The 27,448-nt window shown below is 50.6% G+C and overlaps 1 protein-coding gene across 2 annotated transcripts; it reads left to right on the forward strand.

Annotated features, from left to right (window-relative positions):
- Nucleotides 1-1,327: 1,327 nt before the first annotated feature.
- On the forward strand, nucleotides 1,328-25,918 carry LOC104020449 (transmembrane protein 151B). Of its 2 annotated transcripts, none has more exons than XM_087746784.1 (2): nucleotides 1,328-1,418; nucleotides 22,579-25,918. In XM_087746784.1, exon 2 carries the CDS (start codon nucleotides 22,612-22,614, stop codon nucleotides 24,007-24,009), a length of 1,398 nt encoding a protein of 465 aa, XP_087602910.1. In that variant the 5' UTR covers nucleotides 1,328-1,418; nucleotides 22,579-22,611; the 3' UTR covers nucleotides 24,010-25,918. The 2 variants fall into 2 exon arrangements, with proteins under 2 accessions (XP_087602910.1, XP_087602909.1); XM_087746783.1 differs by lacking the exon at nucleotides 1,328-1,418 and adding an exon at nucleotides 2,324-2,604.
- The last annotated feature ends 1,530 nt before the right edge of the window (nucleotides 25,919-27,448 follow it).

A 27,448-nucleotide genomic window follows, 5' to 3' on the forward strand; every position in this document is an offset into this window, starting at 1 on the left:
CAGGTCTTTGTTTTCTGTCCTTGTCTGACTCAGCTTTTCAATTTGATGCTCTTACTCCTGGGCTGCTTGGCTTGCCTGGCTGACACCTTTCCAGTGCACAGCCTCTCCCTGCTGTCTGTGCAAATGGGGTCCCTGACTTCAGAAAACTGTCACCCCGTTCTGCCTTACCAAATGGGGGTGCTCCTTCACAGCTGCCTCGCAGCACACCAGAGCCCATTCTTTCTGCCTCCCTTCATGGTGCCTTTAACTGTTGCTTTTTAACAGTCCCTACGAGTGAAAATTTGGCACAAATATAATGTTCAGCCCAGATTTCTCAGTGCACAGTTCTCTGGCTTGGCACATTTCCCCTCTAACCACAGCACTCCATCACATCCCAGCACAGCCACAGACACTGGTTTCGTAGCGTATGTAAGGTCACTGAAACCATCTAGACAAACAGGCACAGGCTGACCAAGCAGAACGGGTTTTTAATTTCTCTCTTCCCCTGTCGATCTCGGTGGGCAAGTCACGGGCACTCCTTATGTGTTCTTCAGTGCTCCTTCCCAAGTCCCAGATGTGACCTGCTCCCTGCCCATCCGCTGCCTATCTTATCCCCAAGAGATCATTTCCCATTGTACCACTTAGAGAAAGGCAACGGAGTATTTTAAATGTGCGTTTTCATGCGGTTTATAAACCTGCGTTGTACTGCCTTCCACTATGTGCATCCAGCAGCTCCTCTCCAGGGCTGGCGGGAGCAAAAGCCAGACGACTTTGCACATATTTATTGGATGCAGCCGAACAAATGCCATTCCTGCCAGGAGGAGTTATCATCGGGGGAGGACACGGCACATGCAGCTCTAGCTGCAGTGGCAGGAGATGCACTGCAGTGTGATCCAGCGCCACGGGAGGCAAAGGGAGTTTGTCAGTTGTCTCTCGTGGACATCCTGCACCTCCAAAAATGGGTGGGTTTCTCCATCTGGCATCAGCCAAGACTTGCCCAATGCAATGTATATCCTGAAATTCAGATTTAGCAGACCCCAACATTTCTACAGAAACCCAGCCTTGGGGCTTTTATCTCTACATTCACACACCAAGCACCGTTCCCTGCTCCACAGTCCTTCTAACCAACCTCTTACACAGCCTGAGTGCCTTGAAACTGGAGTGGAGTTTTCCAGGGCAGCATGCCTGAAAAAGCAGCAAGCATGTTGTGGCAGGAGTTGAGGTGCAAACGTTGAAGGGAAGGTTGATGCTTCAAGTGTGCTCACTTGCCTGTTTGCAAGATCTTATGAAGCATTTAAAATATATACTGCTCTAGGGCACAGAGAGAGAAACGGATCAAATGAGATGAGCCTCACAAGGCAAAGAGTGTAAAGAAACATGAAGCAAACAGGCAGAGATAAGATGGTGCAGTACACCAGTCCTGGTCAGCAGGAGAGCAGGTAATGACTGGATGCGCTGAGCGCAGGATGCACGCGGGAGGAAGAAATATTGACAGTGCGGGGAGTTTGCGGGAGGCTGCAGTTGTGTGGGGGAGACCTGTGCTGGAGGCAGATGAACCCGTAGGGAAGGGGCAGGCAGCAGGGAGGGGAGGAAGGGGCAGGAGCAGGAGGGTGCCGCCATGTCCTCTGCCAACTGCTCCTGGAGAAAGGAGGTGAAGGTGGGCAGCAGGGCCGGGGTGCTGGGGCAGCTCCGCGCCAACGCTGCGGTCGCACCGGGGGCACCAGAAATCCCACCGGGGGATGGGGGGGGAGTGGGGGCGGCTGCTGCTGCTGCTCCCCGGCTGCTCCCGGAGGGGCCGGGACTGCCTCAGGGCTCGGTCCCGGCAGCGTCGCCCTCTCCCCCGGGGCGGGCGCCCAGCGACCGGGGCGGGGAGCGGGCAACCTCCGGCCGGCGCCGGGCAAGTTTGTCTGGCTGCTCGGTGCGGGAGCGCTCCCCCGGGGCAGCCTTCCTCCTCCTCCTCCTCCTCCTCCTCCTCCTCCTCCTCCTCCTCCTCCTCCTCTTGCTGCTGCCGGGCCGCCTCCCGCCGAGGGGTGCCGCCGCCAGCCCGGGCGAGGTGCGGGCTCTGGGCAAGGCGGGAAGGGTGGCCGGGGCTGAGCTGCGGGCGGCGAAGGCCTGACGATGCGCTGAGAGGGGGTGGCCGGCGGCAGGGGTGCACCCGGGGGGGGGGCGGCGCACCCCGAGAAGGAGACGGGAGGGGGCACCCCGGGGAGGGGAAGGGAAGGGGCAACCGGGGAGGGGAGGAGAAGGGAAGGGGCGCCCCGGGGAGGGCGGGGGCGGGGGGGCGTCCCCCGGGAGGGGAGGGCGCACCCCGCAGCTCCCAGCCTCCCGCAGAGGCGCGCCGGGAGCCGCCGGGCGGCCGCCTGCCCACCTGGGGGGGCCGGAGCGGCAGGGGCACCCCCCCCCTCCGCCTCGTCTTTCTCTCCTCCCCTCCGCCGCCTCCCTCCCTCCCTCCCTGCCCGCCTGCCTGGGATGGTGGAGGGAGCCGGGAGCACCCGGCGGGGCGGCCCCCGCCGCCGCCGGTGATGGCCAAGGATGTCCTCGGAGGGGGAAGCCGAGGCGGCTGCTGAGAGCGGGCCGGGCAGCACCCCCGCGCCGGGGGCCGCCGCCGCCGCCGTGCGGGAGGAGGTGAGCGGCGGCGGGAGCGCCCGCCCCACCCCGGGCCGGGCCGGAGGGACCGGGGGGGGGCAAAGGCAGCCCCGCCGCGGGGCCGGGGTGCGGGGCGGCGGGGCGAGAAACCGGGGAGCCGCGGCGGGAGGAGGGTGCCCGGCGGGGCGGGGGGAGCCGGGGAGCCAGCCACAGCCTGCCCGCCCGCCCGGCTACCTGCAGCCGCGCCGCGGGGGCGGCCGCCAGCCGGTGCGGTGCGGTGCGCGGTGCGGTGCTCCGCCGCGCCCTGCAGTGCCGAGGCCGCCGGCGGGACCCCCCGCGGCCCTGCCGAGCCCCCGGCCCGGCGGGGCGGCCGCCGCCGGGCGGCCGCTGGCTGCGGGGTCTTACCGACGGGGCCCCGGCGCCGGGCTCGGGGCGGCGGCTCGGCGCCTCGGCAGCGGCTCTGCACCGGAACGACGCAGTGGGGGAAAGGGGGCCTGTCCAGTGGAAGTTTGGCTAAATACGCCCCTTGGGCTTTGGCCTAGGAGAGCCTCCTGCTTGCCTGGGACTTCTGAAACGGTCAAGAAGATTGCAGCTCTGCCAGGCGCTGGTGCAGCTGGCAGGAGGGGCACGCTGAGCGTGAGAAGGGGTTTGCAGCCTGCGGCTCCGTGGCTTTCAAGTGTTTTGGGCCAAAGGAGGAGGTCATCCCTCTCCTTTTCCCTTGGGGCCTAGGCACTCCATCCGGTTGCCTTACCTGTGATAGCAAACACTGTAGAAAATACGGCTTAATCTGTTTCTTCAGATCAGCTGGGAAGCTCTTACTGTGGCCTTGCACATCATAGGGAGGGAATGACGGATGTGTCTGAGTGTTGACACAAAAAATCCTGAGCCACAAGGCATTGGCCAGACAGAGCTGCAGGGCTCTGTGGCAGTAAGTGACAATGCGTGTACAATCCTGCACATTCGGGACCGCAAGCTGTCCTGTATTAGGAATGCCTGAGATTTTCTTCTACGCCTAATGCAGCCTTTGCTCCCAACTGTTTTGACAGGTCTGCCATTTACATCGCGTAATCCATGTGCAGATCATGGAAGTGACTGAACTTTCTTCTTAATACGGAGTTAAAAACAAATGTACATACTCCCAGGGATGCAGAGAGCAGCCTTAAAGCAGGCAGAGAAAACTGAAAACAGAAGTGAAAGCAACCCTGGAACATTGCTGTGTGCAGTTAGTCTGCTTCAAGCTTCTGTTAACGGGTCCCATGGCTCATCAACAGTCTCATGGTCCTGTAGTCGAAATCTGGTACCCTCAACACAGCCTGTGTGAAGCTGCGGTATACTTAGGCTAAAACCAAACAGCACTGTTTAAAGTACCTATACTAGAAAATTGCCTTTGCAGTTCAGGTTGAAAAAACTGTCCTCTGTGGGTGAAAATTAGCGTTTTCTCCCGTACAATTGCTTTTTAAACACCTGCGACACAGTTCACCGCGAAGAGCTGTGTCTGGATCCAGCATACAGCTGCTGGTCCAGCGGTAGAGCTCCCCAATGTAATTACAGCCCTGCGGAAGATCAATAGATGGTTAATGCTGGAAGGGATTTTTTGATTTATTCGGTCTATGACCAGGAGCTACAGAAGGCTTTCCAATATATTAAGTCCACCATAAAAACATCCAAGCCATTTCTAGGCATGAGAACACTTGATCTTTCTGCTAAGCACATTATATCTTGCTTCGCTCATCCTGTTCTCAGTTTTTCTTCTGTTCCAACACAAACATTTGCACATTGGAGTCTATATCTCAAATGCCTGTAACAGTGATATCTTAACACTGCAGTCCTACAATATTGGTCTTTTCCTCATGTTTTCTCCATCTCCATGTAAATACTCTTTGCGCTTGGACCTGCAGTTGCATTTAAATGTCCAGTATTAAATGGGCATTTCATGGGCTTCTCTATTAGTCTTGTCATTTATGGATTTCACTTAGATCAAATGCATGGGCTTAAATCTTAACAGTGAGTAAAAATTACCTTTATTGGGTAATAAATCAATGTATGTGAGATAAAACCCTGAGCTAGGAACAGAGAATGTGTCTGAAGTTTTTACTCTTGAAAGCAGGACAAGGGAAGGTGCAGCTGCGGAGCAGAAAGGAGAGGGGCAGTTCGGTTACCTGCCGTGGCCCTCGTCCTCTTCTGCCAAGGGCCGCTTAGGTTTACTGCTGACTTTGCTGAGTGTCAGAGCAAACCCTCAGATTACCTGCCAGTATTCTAGTTTGGGTTTTTTTCTGTTGAGATATCGATTGCTTGAGCTGGATGACAAGGAACAGCCGTGCTTTTGGTGGTGGTGTAGGATTTTACCATCCCATCAACTCTTGTAAAAAAGAATCACGATCTTTGAGGGAAGAGAACGTAAAGGACGTGTTTTTCCAGGCGTTTCAGCAGTTATTGCTGTAGATTGATTCTCTGGACATATTTTCCTTTACTTTCCTCCCCGAGGTAGCAGAACCTGCTGCTCTGTACTGCCCCAGTTAAGCTGTGGGCTAGTGGATTTTCTTGTCTTACTTATTACTGTGACAGCCTACAACTACACTCAAGAGTTGGTAGGGACTTTTCTGCATTTCTGCCAATTTACACCCCAGTCGGGAAATGGTCTTAAATATTTAAATCTTTAAAACTTAGTTGGAAATTGTTTTTCTTTTTCAGGAAAGTGAAGCCGGTGAGTACAAACATCATTTATTTGCTACCATAGCCAAGTAATCACTGAAGAAAGCTGAAAGCAGCAGCCACTTGACATTTTGAAATACATATTTGTCTTGTCTACCGGCAGAGTCAAACAGCGGTTGTCCATGCCTGGTTTTATCTTCTCTTCCATATTTAAGAACTTTAATTGGGCATGACATAATGTAATCTGTTAAGCTATTTAAATAAAAGGGGAAAAACCTCATGGGTCGATGTTCCTGAAACCCACAGTCACCAGCTCACTGATGGAGATGTTACAGAAGAGAGAGGCCACTTAAAACTGTCTCATCTGCCTCTTACTGCCACTGCAAAATGCAAGAGGAGCTCGTTTCAGAAGTGCAGTTTGTGGTCACAATAGCACCAAGGGGTGTTACAAGTTAAGAAAACATATATATTGCTTGTTTGCAGGCTACAGCTTTACAGACTGTCAGGTCAAAAGACAGCTGGGTCCTTTCCTTTTAAGCATGCCACTGGAGAGACACCCTCTACTTGTGAGATTGACTCCATTTTGTTCTCCTTTTTTGTCCCTTTTCCCCAATATGAATGTCAAACACGTTTATTTTATTTGTCAAGGCTTATTTTATGGCATTGAAAACATCAGGCATAAAGCCCTTTATAACTTAGACTGGGTAGCTGTAAATTGTCCCCACCTATGGGTTGAGGTATACTCATGGGGCTGAGGGGTGGTGGAGGAAGCGAGGCAGGCGACCCTCTCAGGTTCATCAGGCCTGCTGTAGGTGCACTTTCCTCACCAGCGGATCCCCACGATCTGATGACCCCTGCTCTGTCACAGATCCACAGGAGCCTGTTTGCTCCCCGTTGCCTCCCTGGCGACATCCTCTTCCTATAGAGGCTTGTTGTCATCCCTAAGGCTTCTGTGCTCCAGAGAAATGAACCCAGGAGCAGGGGATGGAGAGCAGAGGGGGCACAGGGCCTGTGGTAGAGGTTAATGTTCTTCCCTGCCACCTTTTAAGCAGGAGCTGCGGAGGGACCATTGGGTACCAGTCTCCAGAGAGGGGCTGTTTCCCTTTTAAACCTCCCCGCCAAGAGCTGTGCAGGACACTGACCCAACGGTCTCTGCCCAGAGGAGGGCAGGAAAGGTGAGATGTGGCTCCTAGGGAAGCTCTGCTTTTCCTTCCCTGCAGCCCTTCCAAACCTCTTGCAAAAGACCTGCTTGGCTGACACCCTGAATGATAGCTGCTGGTTAGCCTGGTGGAAGACTGTCACTATCCCAAGCGAGTATGATTGACTAAGCAGTTACTTTTTATGCAGTGCACGATATTCCCCTTTTTGAGTGAGGGTGAAACAGGAAAAGCCCCTTTCTACCCTTTCTGCCCATTCATTCAGCAGACATAAACCAAGGAGGGCATCTCTTTCCTTGGTCCAAATGGTCTCCCTTGTAGAGACAAAGGAAAAAGTCCAGCAGTAGTGGCATCAGAGGAGCTGGAAAGCTTTTTTTCATGAGCCTCTAGTTCCAGGCAATATTTGAATTGCAGATCCTGTCATAAGAAAATCCATGCTGAGGCATCACATCTTCTTTTCTGCTTTTGTTCTTTTCGTTGTCCCACTTTATCTTCTGATCACGTGTCTGTTCTTGGTGCCCTGAAGTTGGCTGTCTTCTCTGTACTTCACACGAGAAGCTGTCAAGAGTTTAAAAAAATAGATAGGAAACATCAAATGGATGTGTCTGAGCTCTGAAGGGCAGCCTGGGCTCCTGCTATGTGGGCTTCTACGGGCAAAGTCTTCTGTCCTCTCCAAGAGAGAGTGCTCCCTCACCACCGTGGCTGAGACTGAAGTGAGTTGCTCCTTCCAGCTGACTTCCCCAGTTCCCTCCGGCAAGGGAATCTTCTTAATGGAGGGTTGGGCTGGAGCAACTGGGGAGCTTGTGGAGCTCCACCACTGAAGGGCTGTAAGGAAAATTTAGGCAAACAGGTGTTAAGTGTGTAGATGTTGCCTCCTGGGAGAAGGAGAAACTAGGTGACTCGGTGGTAGGTCCCTTCCAGACCTGGTTTCCAATGCCGTTCTCTCAGGCGGACAGACAGTCAGCGGATACCAGTGGAAAAGCAATGGGTCTGCCCACGGTTTTGAAGCCCCAAATACTCTCCTAGTTCTCCCTTTCTCACTTCAGAGACCCCAGGGGATGATCTCCCTCCAGAAGGGAAGAGTGGATACCAAGGATGCTTTTCAATCAGTGCAAGGCATTGCAAGAGTGAGTTAGGAGGTATCTTCTCCCTGGCAACAGAGCATGAGGCTTCCTCTCATCTGTTTCTACACCTTGGAAGAAAATAGCTCAAATCATTGCCAGTAACCAGGGACATTGCGGAAACAGAGATCAAAAAGAGTGAAATGTCCCCAGGTAGTCCATAGTGAGTGGGACTTGTTTCTAGGTGTGTCCTAACACATGGTAGTGAGTTAACACCAAAAGTGGTGGCTGCTGAGCTATCATGAGCACTGTAAGGCCCTTTCAGTTGTTACAGTGACACTGTTGTGACACTATAGATAAGGCTGTGTTTGATTTTTCACTTACAGCAGGAGTTCTACTTTTTGGAAAAGTGTGGTTAAGTAGTTAATTAGTTTTTAAGTTCTAATCATGGAAAATATAGTTCACTCAAGAGTTCACTTTCAGACTCTAATCATTCATCGGGCTCCTCTGAGCTTAAGAACTGTAAAGTTAAAAATAGTGCATCGTGAAACTTTGTCGAGGTCACAGTTGTTATAACGGCTTTGTTAGCTACCCAAAACTATAGGGGGGTAACTTCATTTAAGCAGCAGCATACAGAATAGCTGACGAGGTATTATAGCGGGGTTGCTGCCTGCAGCAGAGCCAGCAGGGTCTCTGCCAACAGGAGCCCACAGCGCAGGTCCGGGGTCGAGGCTGCCTCCGAGAGCTGCCCGTGCCGGCTCCTCCCTGAGCACCGACCGCTCTGCCCACAGCACATCTCGTCCGCAGCTGCAAAAGCAAGGAAGAAAAGTGCCTGAAGTGGGCAGGACAGATGGCGAGTGGGAAGGCTGGAGGAGCCTGGCTGCGTGCAGCGCCGGCAGCTCGGCAGCACCAGGAGGCTGGCAGCCTTCCCAGAGCAGAGTTAAGGTTGTGAAGCAGTGTCTGGTGTACCTGGCAGCCGCTCTCACAGTGCCACGTGTGCCACGAGGAGAGGACAGAGGGGATTATGCCCCATGAAATGCCCAAGCTTTTAACTTCTGTGACTTCACATCAGGTGAATAATGCACAGGGAATCCCAACTCACAAGTAGGACTGTTTCTATATGACTATTTCTATATGGCACATCCCAGTTCAGCACCCAGCCAGCAGAAGCCTTGTTAAGGGAAGACTGGTAATAATGGGCCTCAGGGAAGACAGGGGCTGGAAACAGCTGACTGGTGAGAGTGGGGACCGGCAGGGTGGGAGCTGACAGCAAAGGGCAGAGAGCAGGTCAGGAAGGGTCACGCTCCTGGCAAGGAAGCTAACGGTAGGTAATTGGGGTGACTTGCAAAGGTAAAGTCTGCATAACCTGACCTTACCAGAGAAGTGGATGGGATCAGTCAGAGACTTCTGCCGGTCACAGCGTATTTCGCTGTGGGAGAGAAGTGATTTGTGGTCATGCATTTATGGCTGGAGGCCTTCTTCATACCCATACGATTGATTGCCCTTAGGAGCTGGACTGGGAATTGCGGAGTACGTCTGACTAGTGTGGTAACAAAAGTGATTCAGCATGAGGTATTGGCATCTTACTTTGAGTAGCTCTTGCAAACTAGCATGATGTGTCCTGGAGGACAAGAGCTAGAAGAGCCTGAGTGCCCACAGGCACAAGCCGTGCCATCTCCTCCACCCTGCGATGGGCAGAGGGAGCATGGAGCACCATGGAGGCTGGGGTGGTAGCATCTGCCAGTAGGGTCCTGCCAGCATGGGGGTCCCTTTGAGGACCAAAAAGATGGAGAACAACCCCCTCGTGGCTGCCTGGAGGTGAGGTAGCCAGCCAGAAATGCCAGTACCTGGTGGAGGAAGAGGGTAGTGAGGGCATGTGCTGAAAGGGTGGGAATGACAGTCTGTCTGTGGGCCTGAGGTGTGCCGTGGTCCTCTGCGGGGGACTGTCTGTCAGCAGGCCAGGGCAGGAGCTAAATCCCCTGGTTCCTACCCGCTGGTACTCGGAGTGGCAGGATGCAACAGCTCACATGCAGATGAGACGCCTTCCCGGAGAGTGTGGCTGCAATGCTTATATGAAAGCGCTTTATAAATGCTATTTTTATACCTCTTCGGGAGGTATAGAAAGGTGTGCTGAAGCCATGCCATGGGTCAAAGTCAAGTCAAGAAGTAAAATCCAGGTGTCCTGGCTCCCGGGATCCCTTTTAACCATTAGGTGTTTAAATGAATTTCCAGTGAAGTTTTCATCTGCTGTGCTGTCACATGTTATTGCAGAATGTGTCTCAGAGAAAGAAGGTAGAAGCAAGGGGGAGAGAGAAGTGATATTTACGATGAAGCCTCTTTTCTCACAGGGAAGCATTAGCTGCTGGGATGCTACCTCCTCTTAACAGGAGCACCGTTATGAAAAGAACTGACAGCACCGAGGTCCCAGCTGTGTTCAAAAAGGTGCAGAGACAGGGAAAAACACTCCCCAAATCTGACAGAGAAGCTGAAACCCGAGCAGTGGCTGGGTGTTACTGTGAGGGATGCTCAGCTCAGCAGCAGGAGGGACCTGGCATGGACGCAGCCCGAGCTGCGGCAGCCTGGCGCTGCGGGGCTGGCAGGTCCTCTGCTGAAGTGTGGCTGGCAGGCTCCGACTGGGAGGTCACACGTGGGAAATGGGAAGGCTGGAGATTGAGAGGTCAAATCACAAAGCCACCTTGTTCTGGTTTTACTAGGTAAAAGGATGGCTTTGCAAAACAGTGAGAATAAAAATAAAACTTCATGGTTCTGGATAAAGCTTGATTCACAGTTCACTTTGAAAGACTTCCCCTGACTTCACTGGAGCTTGGATCAGTCCTGGATCATATTTATTCTGAGGACTTGAGAGATGTTTCTATCCCCCATTTAAATCTCAAGGTGTTCCTTCAGAGTAAGCAAAGACTAAATGCTATTAATAATAATGAACTATTTTTCTCATTTGCAAAGTCTCTAAACAGAGGCATTCAGTGACTAGGCTGCAAATAGCTGGTGAGGAACTAAGACTCCTCAGGCTTCCTCCTCACAAGGCTGTCTCCTCCCGGCTCCCTGCTTTCCCCCCAGGGAAACTGGTCTGTGGCTGTTGTCCAGCCTGGCTCCAGGTCAGTCCCTCGCTTCCCCGTGTTGAGACTGAGGGAAGGTCGGGCAGGACACACAGGACCTGTGGCAATGGTGAGAACAGTAAAGCACAGGACATGCATGCACTCTTCAAGGACGGGGAGAGCACCTGCGACCCTAGGGACCCAGGACTAGGACGGGGCAAGCTTTAGTGGATCACTGAACTATGGCTCTAACATCCACTACTGCAGGCTACTTGTTTGCACAGCACAGGAGAAAATACACCTGCTCGAGCACCACCAGCCTCCTCTTGCTCCTTTCCCACTCTTGGAGAGCTGAATCTTGTGAGCAAAGGTGGATGCGAAATAGATATTACAGGATTCTCGCTGAACCCAACTGGGACTTTGTCAAGCACGTAGAGGCCATCAGCTAGCTACTCTCCCCTTCTCCGCTCCCTGCTGTCTCCATCCCTCCCGGACTCAAGCAATGGGAGCTGGTCCCACTAGTGCTCCTGTTTTCCCTTGTCTGGTGTCAGCTTTCCCTTCGTGTCAGCGAAGCTGCTGGCAACACCAGTGCTGTCATCACGTTGCACCTAGCTGATCCCCTGGGACTGTGGTACCTCTGTGTCACCTGCGGCTTGCCCAAGGGTGCAGGGAACTGGGTCTGGCTTTCACAGGCTGGAGCATGCTGGAGCCTGCTCCTGCCGAGGTGAGGATCACTCTGCAGCCGCAGGATGGGTGCGGGCACGCACACTGCTGTCAGCCCTTGCAGGAACTCCCTGCAGTGCAGGAGCAGGGGCAAGGGCAGCTGCCCAGAAACCTCTGTGCAGCAGGGCTGGCTGCTGGCTGCAGTGGGGGGCAAGCGGCCGGCTAGGCATGAGGCAATCTGCAAAACACCGAGTGGCACAGCTATGGCTCATGTCAATCACTCAGTCTCGCTAATCTGGCAGTGGCTGGGAACTGCATCCCAGGAGCTTTCCTGAGGATATGCGATGCTTTTATCGGTTGACTGATAAGCGTTGAGGTAAACCGTGTTGTTATACCTGTAAAATTTGCCCTGTGCCTACTAGGAACCACCGATATTCAAGGCGAGGGAGTGGGGAATATGAGCTAAGTCTGATGGGTATGCTTAAAGTGTAGGAAAAAGAACCGTTCTTGGAGCTACTTGCTTGCTCTGAGGCAGCTCAAATCCCAGCTTTTCTTTCCCAATGAACTCATTCCCAGCATTGACATTACTGGGAAAAATTCTCTGCCCCCCAAATATGTTCTTTGTGTTGCTGCTGAGTCGAAAGCCAGTGGCAGCAACATCAGCAATTTGGGGGGAAAAGGGATAATTTTGTTAGTGTAGTATTTTTGTGAGCTTATAGGAAGCTGCCACTAAAATAGCCCTGATTTCTATTTCGCAAATGGTGACCATTTTGTTGCTAGGATTCCTTGGCACTGAAGATGTAACTGCACGGCTTTCCTTGGAGCAGCATGCAGGAGCATCACCAGCAGATGTGGCTAGCGCCAAATTCTTCATGCCACTCGCGTATGTACCCTTGTATTTTAGTGAGCAGCTTTCCCATCCTGCTGTGATGTGCGGCATATATATTGGCTGGGATCCAAATGTCTTTCTTTTCTGGGATTTCCTTTATTTCTGCTTGAAGAACTCAAAAGTCTCCTGCAAGAGCTACTGCTGAAGCTGACATTTGAGAGGACTGGAGGTTCCTTCTGTCCTGACCTCTGCTTTCCTCTTCTTCAGATGGTGGCTTGAATTCATGAGGGTGAATGATGTAAAATAACAGGCTGTCTTTGCATGGTACTTCAGGGGGGGCCTAGCATCTGAAATTCAGGTGAATCAGCAAGATCTGTGCCTTTTCATGGTTTGTCTTGTCCTGCGATAGGCTCTGCTGGGGAGAGAATTTAATGCTACCATTTTGTGCACCTTCCCACCCTGAGATGTTCCTTCTGACAGCTCTGTCGATGGAAGGAGGAGATTAAATCTCTGCAGGGACTTAAACAATGAGAAACCAAGCGATCCCTGCTTGCCACAGGAGGGCAACTGCCGAAGCGAATGCCTGAGTCAGTGAAGCTACAAACACGTAGAGTGCATGCAGGTTATTCTTTTTAAACCAAGTAACATAATTTCTGCTTGGCATTGACGTCACAGCCCCTGCCTGCACGAAGTTTTCATTCTCACAGGAGTTTTGTGGCAGAAGAGCAAATGGTGCATCCAAAGCATATGTGCAGCAACCAATGTGCTACATGTTCAAGGACTGCAGGGAAATTCTCCCTGATGCAAAATGGCTTTTTCTGTTGCCTTCTATCTCTTATATTTCCCTTTCCCTCCGTGCTGGCAGCCACGCTGAGAGCACTTGCTACTGGCTCAGCATGAGCTAGGGGTAATGGGCTTCTTGCCATTCAAGATGGATGGCAGGAGGGAATTTGTTTCAGGCTCCCGAGGAGGGGATTTATGAGGTGACTGTTGTAATATCTCCCTTTTCCCTCACCAGGCCTTATTATCGATGCCCCATGCGGTGCCCAGACTGGGTCACATGGTGGAGGAGCACTTCTGCCCGTCATACACCACCATCTGGTTTAGCACAGCCCTGCAGTCTCCTTCCTCACTGTATTAATGAGTATCTGACCTAGGAGTTCATTTGGCCCTGGAAGGCAATAAGAGGTTGTACTCTTGACTTTTCTCCTGCAGTTGTCTTCTCCCTGATCACCCCAGGCTTCTTGGGCCAGTCTTTGACCAGGATCACCTCAGGCGCTGGAAGATGATATCTGCACCCACGTCTGTTGTGGCTACTTGGGGAAGGAGGGTAGAGATCTCCTTGCTCTTCTCGCGCTATCCCTGTCCACTGCACAAATGGTGAAGCCTTACTCAGCCCCAGAGGTCAGTCCTGGTGTCTGAGCTCACCTCCGTTATGGTTAACAGCACAGCCTAGGGCTTGCCTAGCAAGGACTCAGTGGTCCTCTCTGTGTTATGTCCTGCCATGTCCATCAGGAGGTGGAACATTTTCCACTGCCCTCTCTTGATCAAGATGGAAGAAGTCTCATAGGTAGAGACAAAAATCTGCTTTCATCCAGGCAGGTCACCCCCTGCCAAAGTGTGTGACTTGTGGTTATTGATTATTCTTTCCCTTTCATGTATCTCATTGGGATATATTCGTCACTTGTATAAATCCGCAGAGACAAATGAAATTATGACTGGCATTAATTTATCCATGATTTTTTTCCTTCTTGCTTCTCTACTTTTATTTCTTTTCTTCTGGTCCTATGTCAGTCTTTCCCCCACTCTTTTTTCCCCATGGACAGGAAGATTATTCTTGCTAAATAAAAGAGAAAAAAAAAAAAAAAGAAAAATATAAGATTGACTCTTTGCTCACATGAGGAATCCCAAACTGTGGGGTCATTTTGTTGTTGAAGACAGTGATAAAGTCACTGTGGAGCCCCGAAGCGAGGTCTTGACGGAGAGCAGGAGCATGCTGTGATGCTGCACATCTTGCTGAGACACAGCTGCAGTGTCAGCCCTGCAACTTGCTGTCACCTCCATGGGAGTCTCTGCCCCAATTTAGCACAACCTTATCCCACCTCCCAGGCTGTAGGGAGGGGATGGGGCACAGATCTGTTTTTTGGAGAGGCTCCCAGCGGCGAGAAAGCAGCTGTTGAGGAGTACTGCTTTCCAGGTCATAGATGGGCTGGGAGGACTGCTGGCTCATATGATGCTTTGGTGCTGTTAGGCTCAGTGCTTCCCCTTGTTGATCCTCGCCCAGGTCCTTTCTCTGGGCCCGATTCCCTCCTGCCCCTGCCCAGGCTGGCTGGTCTCCATCCTCGCCTGCTGGCACCCTTCCCCTGCCTCGGTGGCACTGGCATTCGGAGCATGTCTAGGCTATCCTTTTCTCTCTTCCACTTCTTCCCACCCCCACTGTTTCCCCCTCATTTCTCTGTTTCCATTCGGGCCACGTCTTTGCTACCTTCTGTTTTCTCTCATTCTTTCATTTTAGCCATGATAGCATTTTGCTGCAGCAAAACTGCAGCTCTTGAGGTCAGCCACCAAGGGCAAACACATTTACACGTGGGGTCTATAAGGACAAGAAATGCTTTTGGCATTATTTCCCCGAAGGAGAATTTTAATGCTTTTGAAATTGGGGAACCCAGATATCTGTCTGCAAACCAGACACAGACAGTCACACTTGGGCCCCAAACTGTCTACAAAACAAACATGAGAGTAAATTCATGCTGTGGCAGCATATTTTCTGCTTATACAGCTCATGCTGGAGTTTTCAAGGAGACTGAAGCATGAAGTCTGACAGAAGAGGAAAAAGCCATTTTATCAATAGAGAGCTACGGAGAAATAGTAAGCATAATGCAAAATTATATATCAAATTTTTAAAGACTCCAAAATAGTTTGGTCTGTTTCCTTTGGACTTCACAGGCTATTGCTCCCCCTCTATTGGGGTCAGTTTGGCAACTTTCAGTTCAAATTTGTTTTGCTGGTCAAAAGGAGAAGTGGACAAAACAAGAGGTTTGTAATTGTCACCGTAACCATGTGCATGCTCTAAGCACTACTGACGCAGCTAGAAAAAGAAGAGATGCGTCAAGCTCACACTGCCATACAGCTACTTTTGGAGTAAAATACAGCTACTGATGAATAGCACGCAGCAACAGCATGCTACGTGATAATGTGCTCCACTGAAGCTTTGGGAGAGTTTCTCTTAGTATTGTATCTAGAGCTGCATGTGGGATTACTCCTGGCAGTGAGCACTGGAAGTGTGAGGAGCACCTCGGTGTCCACGTAACGCCCACAGCCTTGTTTTTATGATTGACACTTAGCTTTATGAAGACAGTTGTCTTGTATAAGTTAATGGGGTATTTAGCCATTAGATTGGCAGAGTTCTGCAGGAATAATTACCAGATTTGACACCATCCACTGGAATTAAGCATAAAATCACTGCTGGTAACATTTACAGTTGGCACAAACATTAGAGGCTGGTCTGTAATGATGAGATGAACACAGTCCTAGAGAGAAATCTGCTTCATTTGATAATTTCATTATTCAATCCAAAGCCAAATCTGAAGTTACACATTTCAGGGTGGAGAGTGCATCCAACCCTTCAGCTGTCCTCAGAAACAGTGACTCAAAAAATACCCGGGAGCAAAGCAGGTGAGTGGTTGAACGTGGACTCCTGGGGTGGTGCTGGGCAAAAATCTACTAATGCAACTCTTGGAGGCAGTAAAAAGGGGAATGAGTGGGAATGAGAGGTGATTCTATGTTTTGGTACGATGCCAGTGAAATAAGTGCTGAAGTCCTGTATCCACTTGCAGGGTACACATTTGAGAAGGATCTCAAGGTGCTGGAGAGAGAGCAGGGCACCAAAAAGAGCTAGAAAAAAGGCTGTGCAGTGAAGGACTTCACGACCTTGACCCATCTGAATTGTCAAAAAGAAGGCTGAGAGGTGTCATAATTAGGATGGAGAAGTAGCTTCAGAGAGAGAAGACAGTCACATGAAAGGAGTCTTTCATCACCCGGAGAATGGGCATCCCCACTGCCATGAAGGGGGGCTGAAGTGAGACAAAACTACAATGGCAGTAAAATTTCATCACCAGAACAAATTACAAAGGGAATTGCAGGTTCTTAATTTCTTTTAGTCTATCAGTTAAAGCAGAGTGTCTCTATGGAAGATGAGCTTTTACCAACCACCAGTTACTGGGCTGTACGTAGGACTGCAGAGTGAAATTGCATTGCCTGTGTGATATAGGAGGTACAGAGAGAAGGCACAGTGTCTCTCAGCTTAAGGTGTAAGTGTAGTTTGGGTTGTAATAGAAGCTGAACCTTCCTGACTTAGAATAGCCTTGCAAAGTCGATAGGAGGAATTTCTGCGGCTACCTGTAAGTGCTAAAGAACCGTCTGGCTCTTTATGATATCAGAAGTATCCCAGCCATCACCAAGGGACAGCCACGTGGCGAGTGGGTGAGTCCTGCTGTCGGATATGCTCATATCCAGAGGTCAGCAAAAGCAGCGAGCCATCACTGGTAAAACAGAGGCACTGGAGTTTCAGGTTAGGCACCCAAAAACCTGGGCTGGTGGAATCTGTCTGGGCTTCTCTGAGCGTGGACCTTGCTCCTCTTGCTAATGGGGGGGCCTCACTTGGGAGAATGGGGGCGCCCAGCCCGCCTCAACCTGCACCCCAGGAAATTCATTAGTTCTTACGTACCCATTGAGGAAGGGACCTAGAGACATAAGCACAATTTGGTCACCCAGAAATACATTGTTCTGATTCTTTAGCATCAGTCTGACACTTCAAATGTGCCTTTTAAGGAGAAGTGAGGGTTGGGGGGGTGTAATTTTTTGCATTCTTGGTCACCCCCACTACTGTTGCTTGCAGGCTCATGTAGGATGGTTACCTGCTATAACTTACCTGCCTGCATCTTAACGCTGATTGCTCACAAGGAGTCAAGGGATGGGTCAGAGAGCCAAAACCAGCCTCTTGCTCTTGCCACCAGAGCACGCTCAGCTCCAGCTGCTAAGTGGGGGACATACTGGGCTGTGCACTCCCCCCTCTGCTCACTCTCCACCCCTTTACACTACGCAAGATTAGCAGCCCTAATCTGCACGCCGCTACAACACAGAGAACGTTTTAATGATTTTAATTATGGTTGCTGCAGCCAGAACCCGACCTGGCTGCTGTTGAGCCAGGACGAGCGCTGGGTGGGTGTGCCTGCGCAAGGCAGGCTCCACACCAGTCCTTGCATACCTGCTTTTGATCTTGGGCATCTGCCATCGGAAGGTGTCCTTGAAGGCAATTGCCCTTTCAGCCACTGCCTGGACGGTTTATCATTTGCAAACTAAGTTTTGCACAGAACTTTCTTGAAGGAGAAATAATCGAAATGTTGCCGGCCTGGAAACTCCTGTCTGCTACAGGTGTCAGTTGAAATTCCAGTTCTCCATCGGCAGTTACAGCTTTCCAGACTATTTTCCAGCAGCTGCGGCAACAAATTAAATAGCATCTATCATTTAGTGTCTTGGGAGGCTCCACGCCACCAGACAGAAAACAGACCATGGGAGGATGTGGAGCTGCCCCTTTGTTTTGTGTGATACACAGATCCTCCACTCTGCCTGAACTTTCTGGAAATGACACGCCAAAAAACGCCAATGCAAACGCGGAGCAGCGCTGCAGGGACGACTGCCTGGGGCCAGGGATAGCTCGGGGCAGGGCTGTCCCCAAGCCTTGTCCCTCTTCGCAAGGCCCCCAGCATGGGCACCCGCAGCCCTCTCCACACGTGCCGCCTCTCACCCGTGGCATTTTCCTCATTTGTGCTGAGATCTACTGAAGCAGTTGGGAGATATTTTTTTTGTTGTTGTTTTCAAGTGTGGAAGAGTAAAGTGAATTTTGGCTTGTGATTATGGATAGTTTGGGTAAGAGTTAGCAGGAGTTTCCAATCCAGTCAGGTGTGATGAGAAGGGAGGCCTCTCAAAGCTGTTCAGCAGCATGCCAGAGCGTAGCAAGATGTTATTTACAGCGTGTGTTTTTAACACGACTTGAAATTCATAAACAATAATACTGACAGCTCACCTGTGCTTCTTCACAGCATTCCATCCAAAACAGGAGATTTTTACAATTTGTACTGTCATCAGAGATGGTTGGGACCTTTTGGGTGAAACATTTGATTTGGCAAAGCCATCCTTCTTCACAGAAGTGGTTGTAGAATCACAGAACGGTTTGGGTTGGAAGGGAACTTCAAAGATCATCTAGTCCAACCTCCCTGCCATCTTGCACCAGATGGGGTCACTCAAAGCCCCGTCCAACCTGACCTTGAACACTTCCAATGATGGGACATCCAAAACTTCTCTGGGCAACGTGTGTCTTGTTTAATCTTCTGTCAGGAGGTTTCTTGGGTCAACACTGGAAGCAAAGCCCAAAGCAAAGCCCCCAACACGCAGGAGAGGAAGGACACCTCTCGATTTGGGTTAGAAACCCAAATCCACCAGTCCTAGCTCGCAGGCAAAGTGCCTGGCGACTGAGCCTGCGTCTGTTCTGAGACAGTCTCTGTTTGGCTCTGGCTTTCTGTCAGGGTCTCTGTCTTTGCTTTCTTCAGTTATGTTTCTTAACATTTTCTAGGGGTTATGCTTTTGTTCCACATCATAACACCACAGATCCCACAGCATTCCTCAAAGGACGAAACTCCCGTTTGCTGGCTGGCCCAAGTTATCATGGAAATTATTAGTTTCCTTAAGCATTTATTGTACTCATCCAGAAATACAAGCTTGCCCTGTTTCAATCTGAACCACTATGCATGGAAAGGAGAAAATTCCATGTGGTACCACAAACATCATGCTTGCAAGAAGGTGGTATGTTAATTAATAAAGTCTGGGAGCCACTGGTTTATCATATTAATGAATTTGTTATGCAGAGAGAGATGGAGATGTATTTCCTTATGAGATTTTTGAATGTCTGATACTTTTATTGCAATTATGTTCTATTTCGTGTATTTCTTACAAACACTCTAATAGTGTTTTTAATAGTATAATTGTTTAATTAATTATTATTAATTATTAATTTAATTGATAGTATAATTATTTCAGCAAAGGGAAGGAGAAATGAGGGGATATAGGCCAGATGAACATATTCAGAACTTGAAACAGGAGGGACAGCTGTGGGGGTAGACCCTGGAAGAGAGATCCTTTTATAACCGAGGACCTGCGGAGAGTGGGATCTGCTTAGGAACAAAGGAGGGTATGAGACAGTGTGGCAGAAGAGCCAGGAGAAAATAATCGTGTTTTTCCTAAAGGGTTTTGAACATGAAGGCCCTGCTGAACTGGACTGGTAGGTGTGTGAATCAGAGAGATGTGGCAGTGGGCTCTATGGCTGCATGCCTTCACTAATGCAAGGAGGAGAGAAGCTGCCTTTTTTACAGGCTGCAGTGAGAATAGTGGAGGTAACCTGGCTCGGGCTGATCCAACCCTTTCAGTGCAGTCGGTTGAAGACCATTTTTGAAGTGTCTCTAGAGGACACATACAGAAATGTCATCTTGGACTGGCAGCCTTCTGAGCCGCTGCCAGTCCAGCCCCGTGCTGCTCCAGGACTGGCAAGACCAGAGCCATCTCTTCCCCCAAAGGGGAGATGGCATTTCATGGAGCTAAGCACATTAGGAGGCATTTGCCTGCTCTGATATGGCCACTGATAGCCCTAACCAGCAGGGCTGGTTGAATCACCCCTTTGGCAGAAGCCAGCCTGTGGGTTTTAAGTTGGACCACAGAGCTGCAGAGAGCGGAGAAGTTGTTTGTCAAGGGAATTGAGATAAAGGGAGGGTGGGGATTGCAGTGCCTTTGGCAAATAGTGCCTTAACTGATGTGGGACAGCCCTCTCGCATGGCTGTGCCCAGGGCCAGGCTGACAGCACTTTGAACGAATAGAAAAAAATGGGGTTCCCGGAGCTGCATGGAATACTTAAGCACTCATCTTTTACATTAAAACTTAGGGCTGGACATCTTCTGCTGGGCCCACCGGCATTCTTCACAGTATTATCCACATGCGATTTTACATGACAGGTACCTGTGGAAACCTGAGTGTGAACTTAAATTCCTGTGTTAGAATATTGCCCAGCTGTTTTCTTCTGCACAGTCTCAGTGACTGGAGTAGAGAGATGTTCATTTTTAGAGTTCTTTTCACCTCAGAAAACCTTCAGGGGAAAAAAAGGGTAGAGGTTTGCAATTCTTCATTACAGTCTATATTTTTGCATTACTATAGCACGTAAAACTTCAGTTCCATGTGAAGAAGAGACAAAAAATAGAAGACAGTGATTCCTGGTGGAGTTTCCACGACTCGAGAGACCCTGGGGCTCTGACCCAGGGTGCAGTGTACGGCTGGAGCAGAAGGCTACGTTAGGGCAGTAACCACACTGGGACAAAGCAGTGGGTATTTGACAAGTTTCAAGAGATGAAACTCTCCATGACTGCACATAGACTTAGGGATTCACCCCCAAAATTCCCATAGCTATTTTTCAGCTGATTTGGGGACTGCCTGAAGCCACTCTGTGGCTTTCCTCAAGGTTTCCTGCAAAAGGCTAAGGAAAACAGCCTTATTCTTACCTGTACTAAGGTCTTTTCACTGCCCTATCTACAGAAAAGTTATGTACTGTGACCTTTATAACCCACGTAGCTTCTCTACACCCATTTTGGTCACTGTAAAGAGAATACAGCCCAGAATAATTATTCTTTATTCTGACACATGCACACATACAAAAGGCTTGTATAGAATAGAAATTCTTTACAGATTCCTTCTGGATGCATCAGGAAGAATCAGGGGCCAGATTCTGCCCTGCAGATGAATACTGGTGTAGCTCCCTAAAATCAGTAAAATTACTCTGCACTTACACTGTCTCAGATTAGAAGCTATGAAATCAAAACCAAACCCCATGAAGTCTAGTTTGGCAGTGCTCACAGCAAGCCATAAAACCCTCTATAGTTACTTAGAAATAGTTCTCTGTCCTAGAAAAAGAAAAGGAGTATTAAATCTGACCTTATAGCCCTGCAAGGTTAGGTGCCAGTGCTTCCATCTCATTGAGAAGACAGTAAACTCTTTCTAGTGGTGCCACACTATTATTTCCTGAGTCATAAGATGCTGCTCCTTAAACTCCTTGCTGGTTCAAGATTACTTAGTGAACCCTAACTGCTATACTAGGGGAGAACTTTACCCCTGGAGAAAGAAGAAGACGACATTTCCCAAACCCAGCATCTGTTGGCATCTACGGAGCAGTTTGATGCATTAGAGGTCGCCCCTTGGGAGAAGGAGTAACAGTGTGCTTCTATTTTTGCATTAAATCAGGCCCGGCAGAGGGCATGATGATGCATGAATATTAGTGTGTATCTGCTTTCTCACTGTCATTTCCTCAGAATTAGGGGGGAGGCAAAGGATGGCAGTAACAAGAGGGATGCAGACAGCCCTCCACATTACCTGTCAGGGCAGTGGGGGGTCTTGCCTCACGCACTTTCTACAGCCAGGCGGCTGCCAGCCAGTGATGTAACTCATGCTGCTGCTGCTCCTTGCAGGGAGATGACTCCATTTCCGCTAGCTGCTTGGCTCAATTTGGCATTTTTTATTATAGCCCAACATGGCATGACTATGCAGCTGATTCACTGCACCATGGCTGGGGTAAGGACTGCTATCACACCGTCTCAGGGGACACAGTGGGAGTACAAGAGCATGAACTCCGGCTGTACTCCCAGCCCGACTTTTGGGACTTGAAAGAGAGTGATGTGCTACGTTTTAAATATTCACACATACACCCTTAGCTCCAATGCTTAAGCTTTCAGGTATTTTAGGTTGGAGTTAGTCTTCTAACCAGCCTGAAGCTATGCTGCACCGTGCTGTAATCCTGACAATTTTTTCAAGTAAATGTGCTTGAATCTAGTAATTTTCCCAATGGCTCACCTCCAAGAAAAATGGTGTCGATCATTTGGTAGGTTTCAGGGTTGGGTGTGAGTCAGCTCTGAGTCAGGCAGCAGCTCCAGCTCGATGAAGTGCAGGTCCCCCTGTGCTGGCACGACCCGTGGGGCCGTGGCCCTGCAACAGACATGGTGCTGGAGCCTCCCCAGCAGCACCATGTGGGAACCCAGGTGCTGGGTACTCGCAAAGCAAAGGGGCAAGTCCACAGCCCCGCGTTTTTGGCTGTTCACGTGCTGCAAAGCCCTCTCAGCCACGGAAGATGGTGGGGTGCATAGATGATGCTGGCTCCAGGCAGGGAGAAGGTGATGGGCACCCGTCTTGCCCCCTGCGGAGGGGCCCGTCTGACTGGGGTGCAGGCATGGCGAGTGACTGCCACGTGAACAACTTCCCTCCCCAGAGCCAGGAGGAAGCAAGGAAGGAGTTTTGTCTGGAGACCTCTGTCCCTGGCACAGTGTTTCTGTTTATATTCACGTTTATGTTAAGTAGGGTGGTGTCCCAGTCCTCAGGCAGTCGAGAGCAAAGCCAGACGCAGTCTTGAAGGCAACAGTCACTGTGTGTGTTGTGCAAAGCAGTGTGACTGACCGGTTCCTCGCTCTCTCTTTGTCTTTCTCTCCCCCTCCCTTGTGGTATGATTGAAGCAACGCCCCGTGAAGCAGTCCCTGAGTGCCTGCATGTGCCGAGAGTCCCACTGGAAATGCCTCCTCCTCTCCATCCTCATGTACGGCTGCCTGGGTGCGGTGGCCTGGTGTCAGCTGGCCCGGGTCACCAAGCTCAGCTTCGATAGCTCCTTCAAGGGCAAGTCCATGATCTACCATGACAGCCCGTGCTCAGACGGCTATGTCTACATCCCACTGGCCTTCCTCTCTATGCTGTATGTAGTGTACCTGGTGGAGTGCTGGCACTGCCACGTCAAGAGAGAGCTGCAGTACAAGGCAGATGTGGACAGTGTCTATGAATGCATCAACCGCATGCAGCAAGCCACTCCATGCATCTGGTGGAAGGCCATCAGCTACCACTTTGTGCGGCGAACCCGGCAGGTGACCCGGTACCGCAACGGTGATGCCTACACCACCACGCAAGTCTACCACGAGAGGGTCAACACCCACGTGGCTGAAGCTGAGTTTGACTACTCTCACTGTGGATACAAGGACATCTCCAAGGAGCTCCTGGGCTTGGAGAGCTACACAGCCACCAAGCTGAGGTTCACCAAGTGCTTCAGCTTTGCCAACATTGAGTCTGAGAACTCTTACCTGACTCAGAGGGCTCACTTCTTCACAGAGATCGAGGGGCTGGATGACTACATGGAGGTGAGGGAAGGCATGCAGCTCAAAAATGTGGACTTTAAAGAGCTTATGATGGCCTACGGGGACCCGGATCACCTCCCGTGGTACGTGTCCCACTATGCTTTCTGGGTGGCAGCTATCCTGATGATCTCGTGGCCGCTTAGGGTACTCATAGAGTATCGGACTGCTTACGTCCACTACCATGTGGAGAAGCTGCTGGGCCTGGAGTACACGGCGCCCACGGCGGCAGAGGAGCCCTTGTACCGGTACCGCATGCCCCGAGACGCCACGCAGGACAGCACCGAGCTGGAGTGGCACATCTGCACCAACCGGCAGCTGATCCCCAGCTACTCGGAGGCCATGCTCATGGACCTGGCCGACTCCCCGGCCTACAACAGCTACGCGGTGTGCCGGTATGGTGAAACGGCCCACGGCTGCGAACGCTGCAACCGTGCCTCCAGCACCTCCTCCATCTTCTCGCGCCACGCTTTCCACAGCTGCAGTGGCAACTCCCGCCTCTCCCTCAACACCAGCCGCTTCTCCCTCTGCCGCGTCCACGGCTCCCACAGGACAGGCCTCTGGAGGAGCCACAGCAGCAGCATCGCGGACCGGGGCTGCCAGGACGAACAGTGCTGCTCCTACTCCAGCCAGCTGGCTGTCAACGAAAACCCCCCAACCTACCACGACGCCCGCTTCTTCCCCGTCCTGATTGTGCACAGACCGGAGGGGCACGACGGGCAGCATTTCTATGTCAGGCGCTCCTCCTGTCTAGAAACCTCCCTGTGACAGGCCTCTGTGGTTTCTCGGCTCCTCTGCCCTGGGACAGGGCTTGCAGAGGTGCCGCCGGCGGGGAGCCTGCAAGCGTCGGTCTCCACAGCGGGTCGGCAGGACGAGCTTCAGCTCTTCCCTCTGCCATTGCAAGAGGACGTAGTCACACTGACCAATGGCTAACCTCATTTCCAAGAGCTTCTCTCTCTCCTTCAGCTGGTCCCACTAGTCTTTTGTTCCCCTATTCCTTTTGTTCTTTCACTCTTCACCCTGTCTTTGCTCCTCCGTTCCCTGACTCTCCTCGCATCCCACCCTCAGTCTTTTTTTTACGTTTCATTCACAGCATTTGACCGCTGTTGCTGCTGGAGGATTTATGAAGCCTGTGCTTTGCAGTATATTTGCCCTCTTGGATGGCCTGCAAGGTAAGAAACTCAGATAGAGCAAAGCGAAAGGCACACGGCCAGCCAGAGTCAAGTCAGAAGGAGAATTCAGATCTGCAGGCGCTGAGTCACCTCCTGCAAACCCCAAACAAGGTGCTTTTTAAATTTATTTTATTTTCACCAGTCTTTTTTCCTCTTCTGTCATTTATTCTCTCCTTTTTTCATGTTCTCCTCCTCTTGCTTTACCCTCATCTTCCTTTTTTTTCATTTTTTTCATTTCTGCTTTCCAGTCTTTCTGGGGTTTTGCCGGTGAGGATGTCTTTCAGGGTGTAATTGCCTTCCATTGAGCAAAAATAAGGTATTCGCGGCACAAATGTCCCTGACTGCTGACACAACCACAGGCTATGCCCCTGAGAAGTGCTGAGGACTTTCTTTCCAGAGCGGTGGCATACACCAATAAAGCAAAAAACCCTTTGCTCACCTTGCCCTGCCTGGTCTGCAGCAGAGATACTGCTGCATTTCCGACTGTAGTTAACCTTGGCCAGCTCCACCCCTGTTAGCAATCATAGAGAGCCGTAATGTAGTTCAGTGCCCTGTTAGTACCACTGTTTTTAGGACTGTGGGTCTGGTTTGCAGTTGTTTCATTTGTACCACTTGCTCAGAGCAGCACGGGCTGGACAAGGGGAGAGGGGCTGCAGAGGGAAAGGTAAATGTGGTATTAACCCTCCCACTGGTAGTCTGGAGTTGTTTTGAAGCTGTTCCACCCACAGGGTCTATTAGAGCAGTTGCAGGACTGCTCTACATTATCCTTCAGCTTTTTGTGGGCCCTGGGGAGGGCTTTTGGCCCGTAGCCCACTGCCGCCTTCCCACCTTCCCAGAAGGGATGTAGTGCCACCCCAGCCCCAGGCAGGGAGCACAGCTGGGAGCCAGCCCCACCGGCCGCTCCTGCCGGGGCTCCAGGCTCTTCCTGCAAGGCTTCCCCCAGGCAGGTGCAGCACCTTCCAGAAACTGTTGGATTAGTCCCAGCAATGCCAAACCCAGAAGGTGTCAGGTCCTGGCGGAGCGAACTGCTGCACTCTGAGCTGTGGGCTGCCCTCCTGGCCAGCCAGAGACCCCCCGAGAGCCAGGGACCGACCCAAGAAGCTTATGGCCACACTGAGGGACCCCGCCAGGGACCTCGCACCTGCCAAACCTCCGTCCCACAAGGGATGGTCATACGCTGAGCAAGCTCCGTACCATTTTGTTGTGTGGACGGCAGAGATTATTATCCACCATGACTCACAGGAGAATGCAATACGATCGCAATACAGTCACTTTCAAAAACAAAGTGTTGTCACTCCCTACAGCAAGTAGGTAAGAAACCAAGCCCCCAGAGGGCCTGGCAACAAATGCTTCCTCCCAAGTCCGTTCTGTGTATATCTACATGTAATACGAGATTTGTAAAGTCATATTAGTATGTGTAGATTATATATAACTGCATACTTATGTGGTGATTTCTTATGGCATTGACTGTTGCACCATGTTAAATACATTTTGTTTTGGTTTGATGACTGTGTTTTGATGTCCTGTGTTTATTTCGACTCCAGAAACAGAAACATTGGCAATACCTGGCTAACCTGCTGCAAATGATGGCACCATCAGAAAGGTTGTTTAAATTCGTATGAGGTGATCTTTTTTAATGTAAATAGTTTATGTATGATTTATGTGACATTTTCGTTCTGACAGCTTGACATTTATCGGCAAAGATGACACATATGATGTGTTAGTTTATCACCTCTAAAAAATAACCATCCCAGACACATGGAGGAACCAGGTCTGGGCTCAGGGTAATGATTATGGTTGGGCTGAGGCCAAACTGAATAACACTGAAACTTGGAGAAAAATCCAAACTTAGATCCACCCTACAGTGATCCAGTCCTAGCCCCCATCTACACCGTGCCACCTACCACCCCCAGGCAGAGCTGGGAGAGTTTGGCAACTAGGAGAGGATCAGGCCTGAACTCAAAGCTCAGACTCATCCCTGATTTATTCGTATTCTGAAGATGGAGTAAATGCAAGTCTTTCTTTAATATCGTTCCTTGTCCTTGTCTTCATTCACACAGAAAGTTAAAACCAGCACATATGGAAGATGTAAGAGCTGGAGGTGGCTGAAACTTCATGAAACAGAGAGGCTGGAATGTTTCAATGCAGTTTCTTACTGAAGGAGGTGGTAGGGAAGAAGATAAGAAAGGAGAAAGGAAGAGATGGTAGAATAATATAAATTAAAAGAGAACAGAGTTCAGCTGCAGCTAAGATAATTCCCAAATGAGCATCATAACTCAGTTATGGCAAGCTTAGCCCAGACACAGGCAGGATGAGTTTCAGTCTTCTTGTGTAGCTGCTGCAGCCACCTGTGGCTTTAAATACCATGTCCAAGGTCTTGGCATGGCCAGTTTAGCCCCATATGTATTTCAAGATGGAGAGCTATATTTGGGTCCTCAGAAGTGGCCAGGTTAAACAGTATTATTATGCGACACGAACAAGCTCTGGCAATCCCAGATGATTATGATGGGTTGGGCAGAGAATGGGGACAGTTTATGCCCAGTTTAATCTTTTCAGTGTCCTCAAAAACCACTGTAATATCCAGCAGCTCTCAAGCTGTGTCCTTGGCAGGGTTTGGAAAGCCCAGAGGGTTTCTGCTTCCTCACTCCTGGTGTTCTGGCCCAACTTTGGGGCATTTATTTGAGAAGCCATCCCTAAGCTGCAAAAGCCCCCACACATGTGGAGCTCCCTCCTGTCACTTGCTGTAGCCTCTGGTGGTGGCTGAAAAGCAGCTCCTGTTCTGGCCTGGAGCTGAGTATGCTGGTTTCAACAGATCACCCACTCAGGAAGCATCTGAACAGCCATTCTGGGTCTCCTACACGGTAGAGCAGAGCTACTCCTGCAACCCTTGAACTTCGCTGAACTTTTAGGGCTATGTCTTTTCATGTGGAAATGGGTGTTTTGGGGTGCTTTCTCACTGGGATAACCCATCCTTGTCCTGTTGGGTCTTAATAATTAGAAGAGGCTGAACAGCAGAGGAAGGTGAGGAAGTCCAG

Source organism: Nipponia nippon, unplaced genomic scaffold (assembly GCF_047370975.1).
Source record: "Nipponia nippon isolate SJK-2023a ecotype South Korea unplaced genomic scaffold, ASM4737097v1 scaffold_10, whole genome shotgun sequence".
NCBI classification, from domain to species: Eukaryota; Metazoa; Chordata; class Aves; order Pelecaniformes; family Threskiornithidae; genus Nipponia; species Nipponia nippon.

What these genes read in the sequence shown, in the direction of transcription:
- LOC104020449 (XM_087746783.1), top strand. Translation starts at nt 2,512, where the DNA reads ATGTCCTCGGAGGGGGAAGCCGAGGCGGCTGCTGAGAGCGGGCCGGGC. An exon ending in CCGCCGCCGTGCGGGAGGAG is followed by an intron (nt 2,605 to 22,578) that starts GTGAGCGGCGGC and finishes GTATGATTGAAG; the next exon opens with CAACGCCCCGTGAAGCAGTC.